Source organism: Diceros bicornis, chromosome 8, assembly GCF_020826845.1.
Source record: "Diceros bicornis minor isolate mBicDic1 chromosome 8, mDicBic1.mat.cur, whole genome shotgun sequence".
NCBI classification, from domain to species: domain Eukaryota; kingdom Metazoa; phylum Chordata; class Mammalia; order Perissodactyla; family Rhinocerotidae; genus Diceros; species Diceros bicornis.
The window spans coordinates 34290289-34313486 of record NC_080747.1 but is presented as its reverse complement, the minus strand read 5'-3'; the positions used below and the strand labels follow the sequence as shown (position 1 = coordinate 34313486).

The window sequence follows — 23198 nt, the reverse complement described above, 5'->3', positions numbered from 1 at the left end:
AGCATGTAATCAGATAACACTCTATGGGCAATGATTTAGAAATCAGCATTTTATTTAGAAAAACAAAGTCTTTGCAAATTAATTAGTTAGTGTGATTCAAGAAGCCTAATTAGAAATGCTAGTAGGGATCAGATTATGCACAAAAATTGTTGTTGAAGATAAAATTCACAACAATATTAACCATAAACAAATTTTAGATAATACACATAAAATGTAGCTCCCTTCAAATTCTCTAATGTGGTCTCACTTGTTCGTCTAAAAAGAAATGAAACAAAGAAAACAAAACAAAGTTTTCCGCCTTTCCAAATCTTTTTAGTACTCTGTAGTGAATGCAGTGGTAAGAATTCATTTTGCCTCGATATCAAAATTATACTCATAAAATTAATTCACTACTACTAAACATGCTTGCCTCAAACACACACAAATAAATTGATACTTTCATGTCATCTCTCTAAGATAAATCAAGAATCTGACTCTGACTAGAGAACAGATACTATTATATTGTCTATCTTCACCACGACTCAACACACCTTAACCACAAACTAAATTTGGGGGAACTGTGATCTTTTAGAGGTCTTTTATTTGTTTATTATTTTTGTGTGTGTGTGAGGAAGACTGGCCCTGGGCTAACATCCGTGCCCATCTTCCTCCACTTTATATGGGACGCCGCCACAGCATGGCCTGGCAAGTGGTGCGTCGGTGCGCGCCCGGGATCCGAACCGGCGAACCCCGGGCCGCCGCAGCAGAGCGCGCGCACCTAACCGCTTGCGGCCCCTAGAGCTCTTTTAAAAAGGTTGATGGGCTTTGCTGTGAGTAAAGAGAATCAGACATAGCCACATGCATACACATACCACAGACACAAAAAGTGTTGACAGACTCAGAGGAATTAGGACTACAGGTCAGGTTCCCTCTTGGGAATTTCCTACCTCCTCGTAGTATCTGCGCTCTTCCTCCTCCACCTCCTTCTGGGCCTTTTCCCATTCTTCTTTCAGCTTGTCCTGCTCCTTCTGGTATCTCTCCTGTTATGGAATTTCCAGAGATCGTTCTGAACTGACCCCTGCATACGTCCTTGGGACCTTCCCCCCCTCTAAACCACCCTGTATAATACGTTGCAAGACTACGTTCTTGTAACATTCTGAATCTAATCGATTCATGCAGCAAAGGCGGAAGACTATTTTGTGGTGCTCAAACAGGCGAGGGACATAAAAATCCAACGGAGAGCTGGATTTTTCTGCTGTCGGTGTTTTACAGAATTGTTCTTCATATATATAAATAGACATTTTCTTATGGAAAGAGAAAAGGTGGAAAAATTGAAAGATTCTAAAATCTTCCTTAACTTGGATTTTGTCCTAGGAGGTAGGCTAAACCAATGGTTTGCTTTTACTAGGCCTTTCAGAGGTGAGTTTTACTGTTCCACTAATAAAAATACATTGCCGCTGGTGGAGTTTAATAAAAGATTTAAAAAAATACCCTTGTAGGTTTACAAGATAGACAATGCAGAAAGATCCAAAGTGGACGAGATGATAATTAGCTGAGCAGCTGAATTACTCTTTGCTTGTAGCCATTCTATCAAAATAGCCATTTCTATCAAAATTCCTAGCTTTAAGTAACTTCTGAATTAAGAGCAGCTTTTCAACAGCCCATTAGAAGGCTTCCATATTAGAACTGCCATTCTTGTTTTCAGAAACAATACAACACTAGTCACCACTTCTGGGGGAAAAAATAAATACTCTGAGTAAGGATGGCTTTAAAAATGTGACTGGAGTCCCTGACAGCTGACTAGAAAAAATGAATAAATGGAGATTAAAATTAATGCTTAGAACGAGAACTGACACCCGTGGATGCCTTGGGAATGGCATCTTTGACATGACAGAGACAAAGGAATCACTGAAGTGCACCACACACAGTCAAATATTTTAGGCTGATTATTGTCAGTCCTCTCCCTGAGGCTAAAACAAATCTGGGCTTCTATCGTCCTGGGGAAGGCACTGAGATTTCCTCCAGGTTTTACCTGCTATGTTGTTACCTTAGGAGCAAAAGGACTTGATTGGAATTGTCTGGAGCCTGATGTTCTATTAACGCTCTAGCAAAACCACTGTTGGTCAACTCATGGCAGGCTTTTAACTCCAGGTAAAAATTTGTTATAAAAACCGAATATTGTAAAGTTTTAGAGAGGGACTTCAGGGGCTTTTCAGAATAGAGGGACTGAAAAGCAAGCAAAGCTTCTTTGGCTTATTGGTTCTAGGAGCTCACCACTGGCTCCCTCACCAAGAGGATGAACTGATGATGCAGGCAGTGGAAGATGTGGTATGTCTGCAGCACGCACACACGCGCACACACGCTCACACACACACACACACCCTTCCTTCTCCCACAAACACCTGGCCCCAAATCCCACAAGCCACGATGCCACACTGGTAACAATTTGGTGGGACAGGAACAATACATACGCCTGCACCTGTAACCACGGCCACCCTGCAGAGTGTAACAGACAGAGCACCACAACGGGCAGCACACTCGCCTGTCTTCCTTACTCCGTGGAATTTCTGACTCTTGGCTAGTCACCATTTAGGTGAGGAAGGGGCACCTGATTTCCAAGAGAACAGCAGATGGCCAGGGCTGGTCTGGGTCTCCCAATGGACCCAGAAGTCCCCACAGCTCTGGGACTTTGCTGAATCTGGTTCTAACTAACATTTTGGTATTGAAGGTTTACCCCTCTGCAGTTTTGAAAAGTGTCAGACTTAACCACCAGACCTAAAGCCAAACTACAATCAATTAAATATCTAAACTGCCCCTTTGCTCCCGGCTCCTAGGAAATAAACTAAAAGGATTAGAACAAAAAGATAAAAAAATAAGTAAACTCGCATGCATTGCTTTCTACACAGCAGCTGAAAATCATCAAAATTAAGGAGATTTAACATTCTTTTCCTTTATAATTTTTTTTTTTAAATAAAATCAGTACTATTGGGAATATAGTGGAAAGAACACGAGTTTTAAAGTCATCCAGACTTGGATCTGAAACCAAGTTCAACCTTTGTTAGCTGTGTGACCTTAGGCAATTATTTTAACTTCTTTGAGGCTTAGTTTCTTTAACTGCAAACAAGCTAATAACACACACTTTAAAGAATTGTATAAGGATTAAATTACATAAAAATATGTCAAGCACCAACCACAGTTCCCGGCACATCCCAAGTGCTCAGCATAGGTTAGTTTCTAAAGTTACTAGGTTACGTTTTGAAGTCCTGTTACTCCACAAAACTGGCATGAAACAAGTAGGAGCATGATACAGCTACTCCCAGGATTTTTCTAGATTTGAAAATTAGCAGCTTTTACTCAAAGATGGAGCAAACATTTCTACTTAAGGAACTAGACCCAGGCCCAATTTTATTCCCCACGTTTGCTCTCCAATAGCTTTTTGATAATTCATTCCCACTGCTACTTGGACTGGAATTTGTTTGGCAACTAAGGAGGTGATGAATGGATGGACTGGCCCTTAATCAACACTTGGAGTTGTTTTGGTTTTTTTGGTGAGGAAGATCGGCCCTGAGCTAACATCTGCCAATCCTCCTCTTTTTTCTGCTGAGGAAGACTGGTCCTGGGCTAACATCCATGCCCATCTTCCTTCACTTTATATGGGACGCCGCCACAGCATGGCTTGCCAAGCGGTGCATTGGTGCGCGCCCGGGATCCAAACCGGCAAACCCTGGGCTGTCGCAGCAGAGCATGCGCACTTAACCGCTTGCGCCACCAGGCTGGCCCCTGGAGTTTGTTTATTTTAAGTGAAATGCACTTTCCTCGTGTTCATCAGTGTAACTCCTGGCAGGAGGAATTAGACAAAGGGCATTCTGTCACATGGACACAAAATGAATTGACTTAGACTCATTGACTTCTGAAAGGAATCTGATTCCACGCATTTCCTGTGCTAAAAATCTGTTTAATACAACAGAGACTGAGAGCATAATCTAAAAGAAAAAAGCAGCAAACCCAGTCCTACCTGGAGCAAACGTTCCTGCTCCTGCTGCCACTTTTCCTGTCGCTTGCGCTCCTCCTCCGGGTCCCACGCCCAGAACTTAAACTGCTTAGAAAATAAAAGCATGATCAGAACTGAGCCATGTCCTCAAGGCCAGGCCAGGGCAAGGGACACGATTAGCCAACGGCCTGGCACCCGGATGGACACGCAGAAGCAGAAGCCTTCACATATCTAAAGGCCCTCTTTCTTGGTTGGAAATCATTTTTTAATCTTAGTCCCTCTTTGGTTTACGTCCAAGATGTTGGTATGATTCTGTGAACCTTTTTGGAGTTAATGAAAACATGAAGTAATTAGCCACTGGCATGGGAAGGCTTTTGCTTCATTTCTCTTAGAAGTGATTTCTTAAATGTATTCATGCTCCTGAGCATAAGATATTCATTCTGCATATTGATCCTTGGTCCGAACAAATGGGTCTGATTATTTGAGCAGAACTGCATTTTGTAAGAAGTCGTGTTTGCTGCACCATAAAACTAATGTTTTATACTGTTATTGCTTTTCTACACCAGCTTTCCCTAAAGTGGGTTATTTAACTCACCAATGCCCTCCAGCACCACCTGAGGTCCAGGCAAGGGGGAGCCGCTGCCCTGGAGCCTGCTTAACAAACACTCAAACCCAAAGACTTTTTTTGTCTTTTAAAAAAGGTTTTTGTGAGTTTGGGAACCAAGTGAGTGAATGGGAATAATGGGATAAGGATGCATGAGCTAAAGCAGGTACCCAGGCCACAGAAGATGAGATTGAGAGGGTGAGGGGTGGGGGAATCACATCCTGGCCCTGGAAACCAGCAAAAGGGGGCTGCTATGTTTAAAGTTGGCCTTCCCTGTCACCCAGAGCAGGTGCTGAGGCAGACCAGGTTCCCCATAACTGCGCTCGCTCCCTTCCCTCCTTTCTGATGGGTAGCTTTGGGAGGCACTTAGAATTGCCTGGGAATCTTGAGAGAAAAAGTGAGGTGAAGGTGGAGGAGTTAGGGAGCAGGGGGAGAGTCTGGGCTGGGGTGGGGAGCAGGCAGAATCTGCCCACCCTGGCTGCCTGGGATGCTGGACAGGGTCAGTCCTGTCCAAGGTTTAGATGGGTCCAGTTACTGCCCAAGACACCTGGGCCAGCCCACCTTCCGCCCTGCCATGCCCCCAACAGATCCGCGCTACCACTCAGGTGCACGGCTGGGCTGGCCCAGGAAAGCGTCTCCAGGCTGAGAACACAGGCCAGGCCACGGGTGTTGCTTGATTTACAATATTGTAACTACTTATGACTTTAATGTGTTTAGACATATGAAATGTGGGCCTCAATTGGTACACTTGCTGTGGTTCCTGCAAATGGTTGGGATGGCCATGCTGCCCACAGAGACTCAAAGAAAGGTGGGTAAATATGGTAGGGAAAAGTGCCTATACGCCACTCTTGGGATTCACACTACACATCAGTATATTAAAGGCTCTGACAAGTCATGTAGGGGAAAAACTATTTAACTGTATATGATCCAAAGGTTCCCAAATTTCCTTGCATGACCGGAAAATGTTGTCCAAATGTGGATCCCAGATAGGAAATTCTATTGCATTAATAATGTTGGAGGTTGGGTCCACTCAGCATTTTCCTAAGACTTACAAGTTTAAATGTTCAGAACCTCTCTCAGGGGCACAGCCCTTCTTTGTCTTTTGAGGAAAAAGGGTGTGGTTATGTGAATCAAGCCACAGGGATCCCAATGGGGAAAGTCCACTAGTAGGAAAACAAGAACCACAGTCAGGAATGACTTAATTTTCAGATTTCACTAGGTAGTAAACATAAGAATAAGTTGAGGAAAAAGTAAGCAGATAGGAGGAGGAAGTGTGGGGTAGGGTGATCGAGTGCAGAAGAAAATACGGAATATTTGTTAAAAAACAAGAGAGGAAAACAATGAGCATTTTCAGAGGAAGATAAAGAGGAAGATACCAGTAATAAACAAAAGAGAAAGAAAAGTGACCATGCTCCTTCCTTTGGTGACTATTTGCTGAGAGTTCACTATGGGCCAGGTGGGGATACCAGCTGGCCAAGATTCCCAGCCTTGCGGAGCTTGGAGCTTACGACTGAGTGTGTGTGGGGGTGGGGAGTGGCCCATATGTAAATGACCACCAGAAGATGGTGGAATAACTATCATAAAAGAGATATAAAAGGTGCTAGAGAAAGTCAGAATGGAGAGCATTTAGCCCACTTTTTTCTACAATTTATCTGTTTAAGATCTGTATCTTCCTCCAGCCCAAGGATTCCTCAATGGCAGGGAGGCCCCTTACCCCCCTAAGTATCCCAAGACCTCGCACTTTCAGGCCTCCAATAATATTTGCTGAATAAATGAATGGAACCACTTCATGCTGGGTAATGTATCTCCTTCTCTCCTCTTCACAGACCCTGACCCCATAGCTTCCGGCCTCTCCAAGTCTGACCAAGAATGGCCTGACTCTATGGAGGTTAGCATAATCAAATGCTAACTTCCTCTTCAAGCTTCTCTTATTTTCATACTTCTTTTACTTTTCTATTCTATGAAGAGCTATTTATCATCGAAAGAACATCACATTTGGGTGGGTATTTTCAGAGAATTCACTTATATAGGTCAGCAATTTGTCTCTTTCTTGTTCTATTCTCCATAAGCCAGAAATAAGCATGTATTTCTTTAGGACACCCTTCTTTTCCACCCCAGCCCAGGGGAGACAAGAACAATTTGACATTGTTCCATGTCATTTGAAATGGAAATCAATGGGTTATGTTATACTGCTCTTCAGATCTGTGCCATGAATGCCAGCTCTGGGGTCCTTCTGGGTGTTCCCCTCCACCGTGGGTGAACTCAGCTTCCCAGGAAACTCAGGATTCCCAGTATTGGCTGGAAACTGAACCTCCACAAATGGTTGCTAGTTCTGGAATGTGGCTGGAGATACTGAGGGTTATGTGACAAGTGATGGGTCCCCTCTCCATTCTGCACAGGCACATAGGAATTCCCAAAGTGAGACAATTTACCTATAGATAAGAATTGGTATTGGTTATGGTGGACAACTTGGATTAGGCATTGGGGAGGATTTGTTCACGTATAGGGTACTGTGCTAGAGGCTTCCATATATTTCTTTTTCTTTTTTTTTTTTTTTGTGAGGAAGGTCAGCCCTGAGCTAACATCCATGTCAATCCTCCTCGTTTTGCTGAGGAAGACTGGCCCTGAGCTAACATCTATTGCCAATCCTCCTCCTTTTTTTCCCCAAAGCCCCAGTAGATAGTTGTACGTTATAGCTGCACATCCTTCTAGTTGCTGTATGTGGGACGTGGCCTCAGTGTGGCTGGACAAGCGGTGCGTTGGTGCGCGCCCGGGATCCAAACCCGGGCCACTGGTAGAGGAGCGCGTGCACTTAACTGCTAAGCCACGGGGCCGGCCCCCCATATATTTCAATTAAGGCTCACAACATCCTGAAAGGAAAGTATGATTATCTCATTGTTCGATCAATGGAAACAAGGTTCCAGAAGTTATATAACACCTTCCGGGTCACATGACTAGTAAATCTAGGATCAAAGGTGCAGCAGTGCTCCTGCAGCTACACCCAGGGGGCTTAGGAGAAATGCTAGAGTTGGTTGTGCCACAGAGGAAGTCTCCAAATATGATGGGAATTTCAGAGGATGAACAAGGTGACAGGCCCAGCATTGGAAACACCCAGTTCAGAGAAGACTCAGGTCTACAGAGAGAGTTCAGATATAATTCCACAGCAAGGAATTTCCATGGTGTCATATGTCTTGACATTTTAATCAGCAAATTTTTAAAAAATTTCATTGAATATACAGTTAATATTATTCAGGATACTGATTGTGAGAAGGGGTAAGAAGGGGTGCAACAAAGACAGCTTGGGTTTCCCAGAGAGAGTCTAGGCTGGGCCCTGCCCGCCAACACTATGTTGCAGTATTATCCTCATTTAAAAAAATGATTTTGAATGCCTACAGAAGTTGTATATCTTGATACTAATTCCTATTGTCAGATTCATTTTAATTGCTTCTTTTAGATTTTACTTTCCTGAATCACTTATCATTTCGTTTCCAGGCATGATAACAACTCCGCACAATGATGATCCATGTCTTTCTTCCTAATTCACCTGACAGCATCATACATGACTTAATTATTCTTTTACTCCAAACAATTGTTTGGAGCCCATTTTTGGTTGAATCCTCTTTAAGCAAATCAAATCCCTTATAAATTAAAATCACACTAAATGCATGATCTTATTCCTTAAAATGAGTTACTTACAGGTGTAGTTAGAGGGGACTTTTCACTGCCTGGAGAATCCACTGCACAGGAAGAAAGGAAAAAAGATCACAGTGTGAGTCGCTTCCAATTGTCTTTCTTTTTGATCTTCTCAGTGGAATGTGGTTCCTACGTCAGTCTCAGACCAATTTTTTTACTTTTGTAAGCCAAGAGCATTAGAAAATCACAATAAAGCAGACCCCTGAAGCAGTTTGCACCCATCACCAAAAGAAGTTATGACCAATGTAACATCTGATCACATCAATTAGCACCAGGTACTAGACTATAGGAGGCAAAAACTATTCCTATTAGTGCTGGTTTTTAATGCACCTTCATTCTGGCTTGGTTGATCAGTTCCCTCACTGTCTGACATGAGAAGTCTCATTCAGAGAGAGGCCAGATGTCATCCAGGAAGTAAAGAGAGTGACACAGTTAACAACAGAACCATTACCAGTTCCTGGTAAATGCTTCTAATCTTTGTTTAAAAAAAAAAAAAAAAAAAAAAGCAGAGGACAATAAAGAAAGAAGTGAATATTATTATTTCGTTGGATTCTCAAAATCAAAGTAAAATTCTGTGAATTCCCCCCCAATTCTAGCATCACTGGTACTGATATCAAAGAACTAGCTCTTTGCTAACTGTGCCAGAAACAAGCATTTTTTTTTCTGAAATCAGAAATGAAGAAAAATACCAGATATCATTGGTTGCCCACAACATGGATTTTTGCACAAAAGAAACAAAGCTACCCAGGATGCGTTTTACCTGACTGGGAGAAAAACTGGGAACGTCGCCAAGAGTTCTGAACTCTAAGCGGAACGCTGGCAGTGCCAGGTGACTCTAGATCAGATGGCAGAACAGAAGAAACAGAAAACCATGAAAATGGGGGTGAGAATTGAATACAACCATGCTCCAGAGTACCAAAGGAGGTTTGGCTCCAGTTGATATAGAAATTGAAAGTGAGAGAATCTAAAGTACAAAACATCTCATAAAATGCATACAAAACCTGAAGACATGGACAAAACTCAATAGTAATGAGACAGTTTATGCTGTTGTTTGTCTTCCTTCGTATTAGGTGAAATTTTACAGGCTCATTCTTAATGGTGATATTGTTAAAAACATTAAATCTCAAAATGATACACTATGCAAGAGCAAAATGCACAGTTTACATTGCTTTTGGAGAAAACAAGAAAAGTATAAAAGACAGCAGAGATGAGTTCAATTATTTTTTATGTACTTGATAAAGGTTATTATGGAAGTCTGCAGCAGAAGTTATATATACGTGCAACACAAGGATGTATATACGTCTCTCTGCAATGTGGTGGCTTCAGGCAGACACAGAAGCTCATGGCAAGCGTTTGCATTCTTCAACGACGTGCTGCACTAGTCTGTCATCATTCTCAGTGCCAATAAAGGCATCAGTTTTAAAAGGTGCACATATTTCCCTCAAACATCAATTTGAAATATCTTTCTACCATTTGGAGACAGCAGAGGGAAAGAAATTTGTCATCTTTAAATGAATCTTATGAATGCTTTCAGAGTATTTAAAGACTATTTCTGCACATGTGTATGCTTAAGTGGAACTTAGGGAACATCATTAGGGCCCACCAGCAGATCTTCAGTAGCCTGGATGATCAGTCTATAAACTGGTGACTTTATGGAAATGGTGGAGACACTTTCTGGGAGAGAGAGCACTAGGCATGGCTCCAGGATTCTTGATCCTAACCCTATAGCTTCTGTGGACTTGATGTGTGACCTCAGACTAGTCACTTAAATGTGCACTGACTTTTCACACCTGGGCTAAGTCCTATACTTCCCCCCCCCCAATTAAAGACAAATTATGTCTTTTAAGGTTACACTTACTAGAGGGCTTTTGCTTCTTGAAAGATAGGAATTTTATATACTCCAAACAAGTATTACTGTTACTTTTATATCTAGCGGTGATGTCTTTGGTGAACAATTTAAACACATACTTGAAGCCAGTGGTTTTCAGAGTGTGGTCCCCGGATCTGCAGCATCAGCATCACCTTTGAGAACTTGTGAGAAATGCAAATCCTGTGGCCCCAGTCCAGACCTACTCGATCAGACACTGTAGGGGTGGGACCCAGCCATCTAGGTCTTAACCAGTCCTGCAGGGGACCGTGGCACATGCTCATGTTTGAAAATTACTACTTAAAGCCATATCCCCACAATATAAACACTCTTATTTTAAGGAAAGCATTTAAGAATAGTTTATTTCTGCCTGGCATCTTGCTCTATACTTCTATTCCTACTGCTACTATCCTGCAACTACTAGATTACATTATTAATGCTCCTTCTGGGCCAGGTGTTGAGCTAAACACTTTTTTTGATTTATCTCACTTAATTCTTCCAGTGCCCTAAGAGGCTGGTATTATAATTCTCTCCAGTTTACAGGTGATGATTAGAGATTAGAGACAACTTAGTGGGTAAGGTCACACAGCTGAGAACTAGAGACGAGCAAGAATTTGAACCCAGGGCTTCTGCCTCCAGAGCTGGCAGCTGTAATTACAGCTTCCACGAACCAGACAGAGTATAGAACAGGTATACGCCAAATATAATTCTATCTTGAAGAATAATTTTTGAAATGCTATAGTGCTACTAAATTTTGTTTTTTAATCATTCAACAGATAAAGCATGAAGTAAAGTCCCCTAATTCAACAGCACATTTTACAAAATCGAAATGCCTTACAACAGGTAATGGAATGTAAAAATATGTTAAGACAATAAAACTAATTAATATGGCTTACAATATCTATTTCCTCTCTATATTACTTATCTACACAATTACAAAGTGCTAGAAATAGGGCAGAATTAAAATGTCTAAATATGGCAAACACTGGCCCAGTTGTGAGACTTTATTTTTGCCAATTCCCTTCAGGGTGGCAGGGCTGAAAAATTTAAAACAAATGCTTTGAAGACAGTATTGAACTTGTTTCCACATTAAGAAACTAGTGATCCTCAGTGTATGCACCAATTAACTCCCTCCCAGCACTTCCTGTCTTGTAGATAGAGCCCCACTCATCTCCCAGCCATCAGCAAAGGCTAATGGAAGCCAACTCAGATTCTGCCAATAGTGGCCCAAATAGCTGCCCATTCCTGAAAAGAAAAGTAAAAATAAATCCCCAGCCACAGTGACCCTGAACCATCCTCTCTTCGCCTGGACTGATAAATCTATAAAATGTACTAGGGAAAGTAAATTAAAAAAGAAAAACAAGAAATCTTACAGTTCTTGCCTCTCAAACTCTAGCTGTTTTCACATCTGGAGAGGGAACTCACACCAGGGAAGCCCAGTGGTCTATCTGTTTTGAAGAACTGTCCCCATGGGTCATGCAACTCTCAGTACCCATTCCCCCTGTTCACATCCCTAAGGCTCCTTCCTGGTGGTTGTGGGCACCTGAGTTTCTCACCAGGATAAATGTATTCAAGTTGGGCTCTTAAAGAGTAAAGGGATGAATTCACAACTTACACATGGCCTAAAAGGTACTTAGGGAGTTTGCAGTGGTCAGTGCCTCTTTAAGACCTTCATAGAACCTAAACTCATTATTTTGAGACTCCATCCTCCCCACATTATATCAAACATATTAAAATGTATCATACATAAGAAACATTCAAATGTATCCTCAGTCTGTCTGTCTATCTATCTATCTTTCTATTTATCTATCAATCTACTCTTGTTATAAAGAATTTTTGGAAAGATTAAAGTTTTTGGTTATGAGTAACATGTTTAATCTACGATCATGAAGGATTTCTCAGTAATCATCATGCACACCCAGGAATTATTATGGAGTTAGATAATCTAACTTTCTTCCAAAATCATTGTCAAATTAAATGGATATTTTATAAAGAGTAGATAATGAACAATTAACAAAGTAGACATAATATTATGATTATAAACTTTTTATTAAAGTTACTTATTTTTCACTTTGTAATTTTTTTTTTTACATTTTGGAGCCAGTAAAGTTATTTTAAGGTACTGAACACTTGTGTAGGCCCTATTGTGCCTGTAGTGCCTGGGTGACAGAAGGGTCTTGGCAGCTGGGGTTGCTGGCTTAGCCAAATAGAGAATGCAACCCAGGATTTCTATTCTGAAGTTATTAATTCAGCCCTCCTGGACTCTGGCAAACACCCTAAAGGGATGTCAACATAAAGGAAGTAATCTTCCTTTAAAATAAAGAATATTTTACTACAGATGGGCCCAGCAGAACATGTAGAACTAAAGTAAAAGGTTTCCTTCTCTTTACCTTGAGAATTGAGATTTGGCAAATGTAACTGGTCGGTTTCAGGCATTTTGTCCCAAAATGGAAATGTCAGGGTTGCTTCTGGTTCTGGAGATTTTGGCTTTACCACCTGGATCACGGGCAACAGATATAAACATTACAAATATTATCCATTAATAAACGCACAGGTGAAATAAAATGTAAAGATCCACTCCTATTACATAAGTCAATAAGCCCAAACATTTAACTTTTTTTTTTTTTTTTTTTTTGCTGAGGAAGATTGGCCCTGGGCTAACATCCCTGCCCATCTTCCTCTACTTTTTATATGTGGGATGCCTGCCACAGCATGGCTTGATAAGCGGTGCATAGGTCCGCGCCCGGGATCCGGACCTGTGAACCCTGGGCCGCGGAAGTGGAGTGTGTGAACTGAACTAGTACACCACTGGGATGGCTCCAAACACTTAACTTTTAAATGGAAATTTTTGTCCCTTCACCAATCCCCCTTCATGCTTTTCTATATTAATATAGAGGTCCATCTTCCAGAGAAATCAAACTAGAGCATAAAAATTTGATGATCACTTTCCTCCAAACCCAGAAGATAGGATTCCATCTTTGGAATTATACATCACTCTGTCTCATTTTCTTATTGATCAATCACACATTCTCTTCCTGATACTACACAGTACTGAATTTGTAGTGTCAGGAAATGAGAGGATCAACATAAGATAAAAAATCTTACTATGTAAGTGCTACGTATTAAAGTAATATTACCTTCTAAGGGACGTTATTCTTGCAAAACTACACACCTCCCAAAAACTTATGCAACACACATTAAAGACCATACCCTTTGCCTGTTGACAAAGAAGCATTATTATAAACAACCATTATCAAATAGTGCCATAGCAATGATGTGCTTAGGGGATTTTTGAGGAAAGTTAGACTACGTGTCCTTATGGTAAATAGTTCCAAAATTACAGGCTTTAAAAATTCTTACATTTGCTCTGTAGAAATAGTGTTTTTTTGTTATCGCTATTTAATTTTATTTTCTCTCTCTCCAATCTGAATGGCCTTTGGTAGAAATACCCTTTTTCACTTTGTTCCTTCTAATCAACTCATTGCTGAGAGACCTGATGACCAAACTAAAGTCTAAAATAAGAGTCAGTGGACTCTGAGCAAAGGTCTGAATGAGGGGCAGGGCTGTATCAGTCGTGTCCTTTCAGCTGCTCACAGGACTTTCTTTGATTCACTCTGGTTGGGGCTGTGTTCCCAACGGATTAATTTGATAGCCAATAGGGCGAGTGAGGCTGTAGAGCACTTGTTTCATCATAAGCTGATCTATGGTTTGGTCCTCAGGATGATTTAATGTCTAGAGTTTCTTCTCAGTAGGATTTTATTTTTCTTTATGACTAATATATTCAACCCTAATGGAATCTTGTAGAAAATACGGTTAATCACTTCATTCTGCATTACATTCTGCATTCTACAGTACATTCTGCAGGAAGGAGGAAATTCTCCCTGCCCCCAATGTTTTTCCTACAGTTTATTTCCTCCTTTCAGATCCAAACTATTCTTTAATACTCTATGTATGAAAATGGAGAATAGCTAGAGTCTGAAATTCCCATAAGGCATCAAGGCCATAGGCATTTCTGTGGCTCTACCAAGGGACACAGCACTCTCAGCTCCTTAAGGCCACGGGCTATATCTTGTTCACTGTTGAATATCCAGAGTCTAGTGCAGTGCCTGGCACATAGCAGGTGTACAATCAATATTGGTTGAGTAAAAGAAGGATGAACTGGAACTACAAGTAGTAAAACTTCCACTTTAAAGTCAAATCCAAATTTAGGGTTAATTTAATTTTATTTTTTTAACATTGTGGACTTAGTTTTATTTTTATTTTTTTGTGTGTGTGAGGAAGATCAGCCCTGAGCTAACATCCATGCCAATCCTCCTCTTTTTGCTGAGGAAGACTGGCCCTGAGCTAACATCTTCCTCCATTTTATGTGGGACACGGCCTCAGCATGGCCTGACAAGCTGTGCCTTGGTGAACGACCAGGATCCGAACCCTGGCCGCCAGTAGCGGAGCACACACACTTAACTGCTATGTCACGGGGCCGGCCCCAGGGTTAATTTTTAAAGTTGGAATATCACCACATATAGTATGTCAGTATGCAAGTCAGCGGTTCTCTATCTGGGTGGCCCATTAGGATTTCCTGCAGAGATTTTAAAAATACAGATGCCTGGGCCCTGCTCCCGGAGATTCTGATTTATTTGATCTGGAGTGTGCTTGGTATTTTTTAAATTCTAAAGGGTAGCCAGGTCTAAAAGATGTACACTTTTAGACTCTGTGCCTGAAAACAAACCAAACTAACATAAATGAGATGAGACTCCAAACAAGGAAGAAATTTAATAAAAACAAGCTTTTAAAACCCATTATATCAGAATAATAATTTTCTAGTTTCCTTGTTATTCAAATCCAGAGGCATCAGAAGTACCATTGCTATAAAACAGGTAAATATTGGCAAGAGAGTATTCAGCAAATTGATAGATTAAAAAGCAAATAAGCAAGCCCACACACAGCAAACTAAAACCTAACTGCAAAGCTTTATAACATATTTACATTACATTTTTCTTTTAAATGTATCTCATTCTTCCTAATTGAAAATTAGTTATGTGAAATAAATTTTAAAAGATGCTGAAAGAACACATATATCAATATATACCAATTGTTACTAATAGAAGGTAGGTTTCAGTGATGTTTTCTCTCTTTTCTGTTTATTTATATCATATTTTTAATATATTTACATATATTACTTGACAGATTTGTTACATATTTATATATACATCACTATAAATATATATAAAAGCTGATGCAACCACTGTGATCAACTTTCTCCCTTTCTCTAATATGTATATTTCTCATATATATATATATATATATATATATATATATATTTCCCTTTTTTTTTGCGCTCTCTCTCTAGACTGAATGTTTGTGTTCAAATTCATATGTTGAAATCCTAACCCCCGCGATGACAGTGTTAGGAGGTGGGGCCTTTGGCAAGTGATTAGGGCCCTGCCCTCATGAATGGGATTAGTGCCCTTATAAAAGAGACTCAAGAGAGTTCCTTCGCCCCTTCTGCCAAGTGAGGACACAGCAAGAAGACGGCCGTCTATGAACCAGGAAGCAGGTTCTCACCAGACACCGAAATCTGCCGGCACCTTGATCTTGGACTTCCCGGCCTCTGGAACTGTGAAAAATAAATTTCTGTTGTTTATAAGCCACTTAGTCTATGGTACTCTGTTAATAGCAGCCTAAATGAACTAATACATGTATATTTCTACCTGTATTTAAATTTTTTACAATAAACATGTAGTGCATTTGTATTTAGGAAAAAAATACAAATTAAAGGTAGAAAAAAAGATGAGGAGAGAAAAATAAGTCTTCCTTATGAACAAGTGCCACAGCAGCAGCCAGCTGCAAAATGAAGTCACATTAACTGGGATTTAACTGCTTTGGTCCACTAGGTGCCTCACCTTTTGTGACAGCACCAATTCCACCCTTCCACTCATTTCATTCTCCAGTTTCTTCTGGTCTTTTTCTTCTGGCACATCGTTCTTCGGCTGAGGGCTGGAGGAAAACTCCACAAAGGCCACGGTTGGGCTGGATCGAGTCACAGTTGTTGTAAAATGCTGTGGCTCTGAAATAGAGTTACACTCAGAACCATCAAGAAGAAGACGACCACATGAAGGACCAGTTATCCCATAATGCCATGAAGTGCATTGTGTATGTACATATCCTGCCCTGGGCAATAACAAGTTAAATTACAGTGCGATGAGAGGTGTAAAAGAGCCTAAGCTGCCAGAATTCTCTAGGCTCTTTCATGATATTACAAAAAAATCAAGCAACATAAAACACATCAAAGAATCCCACTATGAAAGTTCTTAACAAGAGTCACAGCTTACATGAGAATAACACTACATGAAACAAAATGCTGAAATACAAAATATTATGATAGATGCTTTGGATGTGAGAACTATCTATATCTAGAGATTATCTATAGATAATTTCTATCCAAATGACTGAGTGGCAGCCTGATGCTTCCTTTTGTACGTCAACGCTCCTTTTTAACATGACATTTATATAACTGGAATGTGTTAAGGATTGTGTGGTATAGATAATTCAAGGAAAATAAAGTGTTCTCTGATACGTAAAGAAGAATTAGGTACACTCTGAGTGCGTGGAAAAGTTACCACCTGAGGGAGCACATCAAAACATGGAGTACAATCTAGTTTGAAAAAGCATATGCTAAAATTTTAAGTAATGACATTTAACTTATTTTAAAATGCCATTTAAAAATAATTTGGTATTAGAAGAGAGGGAGAGGTTTTTATGTTTATCAAAAGAAGAAATATGTTAAAAATATTGAGACACGTTACTTTAGGGGATAAGGGGCCTCTATTCACACCCGCCGTCCACGTTTGCGGCATTACTTCATCTTTTCAAACGATTCACCAGCTTGACCATTTCAGTGCCTATTTTTATGATATATTTTTCATCTATGTCTTAGCTATCGCTGTTACTGTGTGTTAACATATGACCTTCAGTTTTTAGCATTATTTATTTGGGGAAATATAATTTTCCTTATGATGATGGAGATACACTTTCAAAAAAAACAAATCAAGGCAGCCAAAAGCACGGGCTCTTGTCACACCAAGATAAATCATACGGTTGGAATTTCCCCAGGAAGCCTCTAGGTGGCAGCACAACCACACCAGTTATGGAGCCTGACAACTACATTTCTACTGCTCAGCAGGAGAAATTCTTGACGCTATTTCCATCATATCTTAAGAGTTATCATGATTTACCTTAAAACTAATCTGATACAAAACAAACCTGATGAGGCAAGTTCTGTATTCCCTTTTTCTGGTTTTTCACCATCATTCTCATCTTCTTGACTGTTCAGTTCAGTTTCCTCAGTGGTTGCCTGAAAAAGATTTATTCCCCCTTGAATAAATTATCCCTTTGAAGGTTCTAAAAGGTAAAGGATTTCTTTCTTTCTTCCTTTTTGTGAATAGTAATTTTTAGGCCGACAAGGGGAGTTGCCTATATGAATTCATTCTTTTCTATTTCTTAGGCAGCTTTGTGGCAAAATGCTGGATTTTCTTGGAAGGAGACATTCTGTGAAGGAGAACAGAGGTGCTCAAGCAGCAGCACACTGTGAGGGTGCACATCCCCCCAGTTCCTCCCCACCGCCTCTGACTGCCCCAGCTGTACATCCCACTTTTTCCTGCCTTCCACCATCGAATTTTCAAAATCACAGCTACCCCCTCTTGCTATTGCCTGAATTCTCATTGTCTCATTCTCTCTCTTTCTCTCCTCTTCTCTTACTGGTTCTTATTCCTTTTCATCAAAATATGGGATCATTCCTAAAAACTTCAACTATTTTCCTCCACCTGTGCTGAATCAGTCTCAAATGTATCAATTATTCCCATGGGTTCACCATTATGTTCTCTGTCCATTTATGACGTACTTTCATCTCCAGCCCCGAGAGTCGGTCAAAGCTTCAGTTCAGCTGGGCTGACCCTCAGTGTCATGGTAAATGGCTCACACTCAACATGCTAAAAGTTACCTCCAAACAAGCCCCTCCTCCAAATCTGACAATTTCCATTTATAGCATTAGGTTTCGCCATCACACAAATTCAAGTCTTTGAAGTGTTCCTTGACACACACCTCAAAAGTGTCCATTATTTGCCAAGTCCTGCCAAGGTTCTAACATGATAGTCTTTATATTCATCTCTTCCTTTCTGTTTCTACAACTAGGGCCAGCGTTTAGTCTTTACTCCCTTGTTCTTCCACCAGATGGTCTCTCTGATTTGGATCTCATTGTCTAATGCACTTGGCACGTCACCGTGATGTTCATCTCTCTTGGCAGTACCTCAGTTTATCACTTTTATGTTTGTGTTCCTCTCTCTCGGTAATACCTCAATTGTACTAGTTTTATGCTTGATGGAATTTTTAACATTAAAAGAATTTGGAACAGGGGCCGGCCCGGTGGCCCAAGTGGTTAAGCGCGCGTGCTCCGCTGCAGTGGCTTGGGGTTCGCCGGTTCGGATCCGGGCGCACACCAACGCACTGCTTGGCAAGCCATGCTGTGGCGGCGTCCCATATAAAGTGGAGGAAGATGGGCACGGATGTTAGCCCAGGGCCAGTCTTCCTCAGCAAAAAAAGAGGAGAATTGGCAGATGTTAGCACAGGGCTGATCTTCCTCACAAAAAAAAAAAAAAGAATTTGGAACAATCTAAATGTCCAACAACTGGGGAATGGTTGAATGAATTACTACATGTCATAAAAGGAAACACTATGCAGTCATAAAAAAAGGGTGTTGAACAATAGTTAATGAGATGTGAAAATGCTTATTACCTAAAGTTAAGTTAAAAAATGTAAACTGTATATACAGTATGATGCCTATAATATAAGATTTTATACATGCTATACATATGCACAAATATACCTGCTAATACATATATAAAAATGCATAAAAAAGACAGTAAGGAACTAACACTAAAATGTTAATAATAATTATTTTTAATGTGCTTAAATTTTGGATGATATTTTCTTCTTTTTTTTTTTTTTTTTTTTTTTTTGTGAGGAGATCAGCCCTGAGCTAACATCCGCCAATCCTCCTCCTTTTTTGCTGAGGAAGACGGCCCTGGGCTAACATCGGTGCCTATCTTCCTCCACTTTATATGGGACGCCGCCACAGCACGGCTTACCAAGCAGTGCGTCGGTGCGCGCCCGGGATCCGAACCAGCGAACCCCGGGCCGCCGCAGCGGAGCGCGCGCACTTAACCGCTTGCGCCACCGGGCCGGCCCCGATATTTTCTTCTTTTTAAATATATTTCCATATTCCAAAATGTTCTACAATGAATATATATTGCGTCTATAATCAGAAAACAAAATCAATGTAATTTTACATTAACTTTATTGGGAGCCAATGGACTCCAGAGTGAATTCCAAAATTCTCCCACTGATATTATAGTATTTGCTTGATAAAAGGAAATGAAAGGTTGAATTAAATACTGGTTAGACTATACCTCAACAACCAAAAAAAACAAGGTAATGACTATCACGTTTTTTAGCAATAATGTCTTATTATGAAGGGCTAAAGTTGAATTTTTAAAGTGTGTATGAAATATTTCATAAATTTTAAAAGGTTTTAGGATAATGACTAAAATTAGTTTCAGAAAATGCATTATTAAATACTTTATAAAATATCCCTATGGGTTCTCAAAAAGCTGTGGATTTATTGGTCTCTCATAAGTATATATATTTTATCCATAAATCAAAATTTGTCTTTCAAGTAACCAAAATGAAACCCCTTTAAAGTTAATGTATTGGTGGAAATTGTCATTGAATTCTTTACAAACAAAGAAACTATGCAAGGATGCAAGAATGGTTCAACATATGCAAATCAACAAATGTGATGCACCATATTAGTAAATGAAGGACAAAAATCATATGATCATCACAATAGATATAGAAAAAGCATCTGACAAAGCTCAGCATCCTTTCATGATAAAAACTCTCAACAAATTAGGTATAGAAGAATGTATCTAAACATCATAAAGGCCATATTTGAGAAGCTCACAACTAACACCACACATAATGGTGAAAAGCTGAAAGTTTTTCCTCTAAGATTATGAACAAGACAAAGGTGCCCACTTTCACCACTTCTATTTAACATAATACCAGAAGTCCTAGCCAGAGCAATTAGGCAAGAAAAAGAAATAAAAGGCATCCAAATTGGAAAGGAAGAGGTAAAATTGTTTGTGTTTGCAGATGACATGATCTTATGCACAGAAAACAGTGTTTTGATGGAGTCTTGAGGGTTAAAACTAACATAAATTCAGTAAAGTTTCAGGATACAAAATCAATATACAACTATTTGAAAAAGAAATTAAGAAAACAATCCCATTTACAATAGCATCAAAAGAATAAAATACTTAGGGATGAATTTAACCAAGGAGGTGAAAGATCTGTCCAATGAAAACTACAAAATATTGAGGAAAGAAGTTGAAGACGACACAAATAAATAGAATATCTTGTGTTCCTAGACTGTAAAAAATAGTATTGTTAAAATGTTCACACTACCCAATGCAATCTACAGATTCAGTGCAATCTCTATCAAAATTCCAATGGTATGTTTCACAGAAATATAAAAAACTCTAAAATTTGTATGGAACTACAAAAGACCCAAATAGCTACAGCAATCTTGAGCAAGAAGAACAAAGCTGGAGGCATCACATTTCCTCATTTCAAACTATATTACCAAGCCATAGTAATCAAAATAGTAATATAACAGAATAAAAACAGACACATAGATCAATGGAACAGAATAGAGAGCCCAGAAATCAACATACACAGTCAACTAATTTTTTTTTTTTTTTAAAGATTTTATTTATTTATTTTTTCCCCCCAAAGCCCCAGTAGATAGTTGTGTGTCATAGCTGCACATCCTTCTAGTTGCTGTATGTGGGACGTGGCCTCAGCATGGCCAGAGAAGCAGCGCGTCGGTGCGAGCCCGGGATCCGAACCTGGGTTGCCAGCAGTGGAGCGCACTCACTTAACCACTAAGCCACGGGGCCAGCCACAGTCAACTAATTTTTGACAAAGCTACCAAGAATATAAAATGGGTAAAGAATAGTCTCTTCAATAAATGGCGTTGGGGAAAACTGAATATCCACATGCAAAAGAATAAAATTGGACTCTTATCTTACATCATACACAAAAACCAATGTCTAAATTAATTAAGGACTTAAATGTAACACCTGAAACCACAAAACTCCTAGAAGAAAATAGGAGGAAAACTCCTTGGCATTGGTCTTGGAAATGATTTTTTTGGATTTGACACTAAAAGCACAGGCAACAAAAGCAAAAATAAACAAATGAGACTACATCAGACTAAAATGTTTCTGCACAGCAAAGGAAACAATTAACAAAATGAAAAGGCAATCTATGGAACGAGAGAAAATATTTGCAAATCATATATCTGATAAAGGGTTAATATCCAAAATATATAAGGAACTCTTACAACTCAAAAGGAAAAAAAGCAAATAACCCAATTAAAAAAATGAGCAAAAGGGGGGCCGGCCTGGTGCCATAGTGGTTAAGTTCACACACTCTGCTTCTGGCGGCCTGGGGTTTACAGGTTCGGATCCTGGTCGCAGACCTACACACTGCTTATCAAGCCACGCTGTGGTAGGTGTCCTACATAAAGTAGAGGAAGATGGGCACGGATGTTAGCCCAGGGGCAATCTTCCTCAGCAAACAAGAGGGGGATTGGCAACAGGTGTTAGCTCAGGGCTACTCTTCCTTACACACACACATACAAAAGGGCAAAAGACCTGAACACGCACTTTTCCAAGGAAGATATACGAATGGCCAAAAGGTACATGAAAAGGATGCTCAACATCATTAATCATCAGGGAAATCAAAACCACAATGAGATATCACCTCACACCTGTTAGAATGGCTATTATCAAAAAGTCAAAAGATAACAGTGTTGTCAAGGATGTGCAGAAAAGGGAACCCTTATACAGTGATGGTGGGAATATAAATTGGTACAGCCATTATGGAAAACAGTATGGAAGTTCCTCAAAAAATTAAAAACAGAACTACCACATGATCTAGCAATTCCACTTCTGGGTATATATCCAAAGGAAATGAAATCAGTATCTCAAATAGATACCTGCACTCCCACGTTTAGTGCAGCATTATTCACAATAGTCAAGATAGAGAAACAACCTAAATGTCGATGGATGAATGGATAAAGAAAATATGATGTGTATAATAGCTATATATGATATATAAATATTAATATTATATACAAATATATAATTTGTATGTATACAAATATTAATATATATATATACACACACAGTGGAATATTATTGAGCCTTAAAAAAGAAGGAAATCCTGCCATTTGTGACAATATGAGTGAATCTGGAGAACATTATACTAAGTGAAATAAGCCAGATACAGAAAAGACAAATATTGCATGATCTCAGTTATATGTGGACTCTAAAAAATAAAAATTAAAAAAAGGCTGAACTCAAAGTGACAGAGAGTAGAATGGCGGTTAGCAGAGGCTGGGGCACGGGGGAAAAGGGAAGAAAAAAACAACTAACAGAATGGTAGTTGGCAGGGCCTGGTGTGGGAGGGAGCCACGGGGAGTTATTGTTTAATGGGTAGGGTACAGAGTTTGTAAGATGAAAAGAAGTCTGGAGTTGGATGGTTGTGATGGTTGCACAACAATATGAATGTACTTAATACTACTGAACTATACACTTAAAAATGATTAAGATAGTAAATTTTATGTTATGTGTATTTTACCGCAATAAAAAAATTGGGAAAAAAACCACTGTTAAAAATAAATGAAAGTTATTTGCAAATTTTATAAGTTAAAAAAAACACAATGAAACTTTAAGCAACAAGACTTTCAAACTTCTAAAAGATTTTACAATATCATCTAGTGGCAAAAAATGTGCCTTTTCTTTTGGAAGATGGGGTAGTTTTGAAATCCCCATAATCAGATGGGCGTTTTCTAATGATGGATAACCATGTATCAATTCTGGAAGAACATAATATTACATTAAAATGCACTTTTAAAAGCCTAGGCAGCAAATAAGCATCATATT

At 39.6% G+C, this 23198-nt stretch overlaps 1 protein-coding gene across 12 annotated transcripts in view; it reads right to left on the bottom strand.

Moving 5' to 3' along the window:
• LIMCH1 (LIM and calponin homology domains 1) overlaps nucleotides 1-23198 on the bottom strand; it is a 325835-nt gene that overhangs the window by 17509 nt on the left and 285128 nt on the right. For 6 of the 12 annotated variants that reach the window (XM_058546972.1, XM_058546962.1, XM_058546964.1 and 3 more), the window contains 6 exons: nucleotides 17395-17485; nucleotides 16035-16198; nucleotides 12525-12630; nucleotides 8271-8311; nucleotides 3995-4075; nucleotides 927-1019 (listed from right to left, as the gene is read on the bottom strand). In XM_058546972.1, the coding sequence (XP_058402955.1) occupies nucleotides 927-1019; nucleotides 3995-4075; nucleotides 8271-8311; nucleotides 12525-12630; nucleotides 16035-16198; nucleotides 17395-17485 (576 nt within the window). Of the gene's footprint in view, nucleotides 1-926; nucleotides 1020-3994; nucleotides 4079-8270; nucleotides 8312-9027; nucleotides 9103-12524; nucleotides 12631-16034; nucleotides 16199-17394; nucleotides 17486-23198 lie in introns of all 12 variants that reach the window. The other 6 variants (XM_058546963.1, XM_058546967.1, XM_058546969.1 and 3 more) reach the window with 4 other exon arrangements.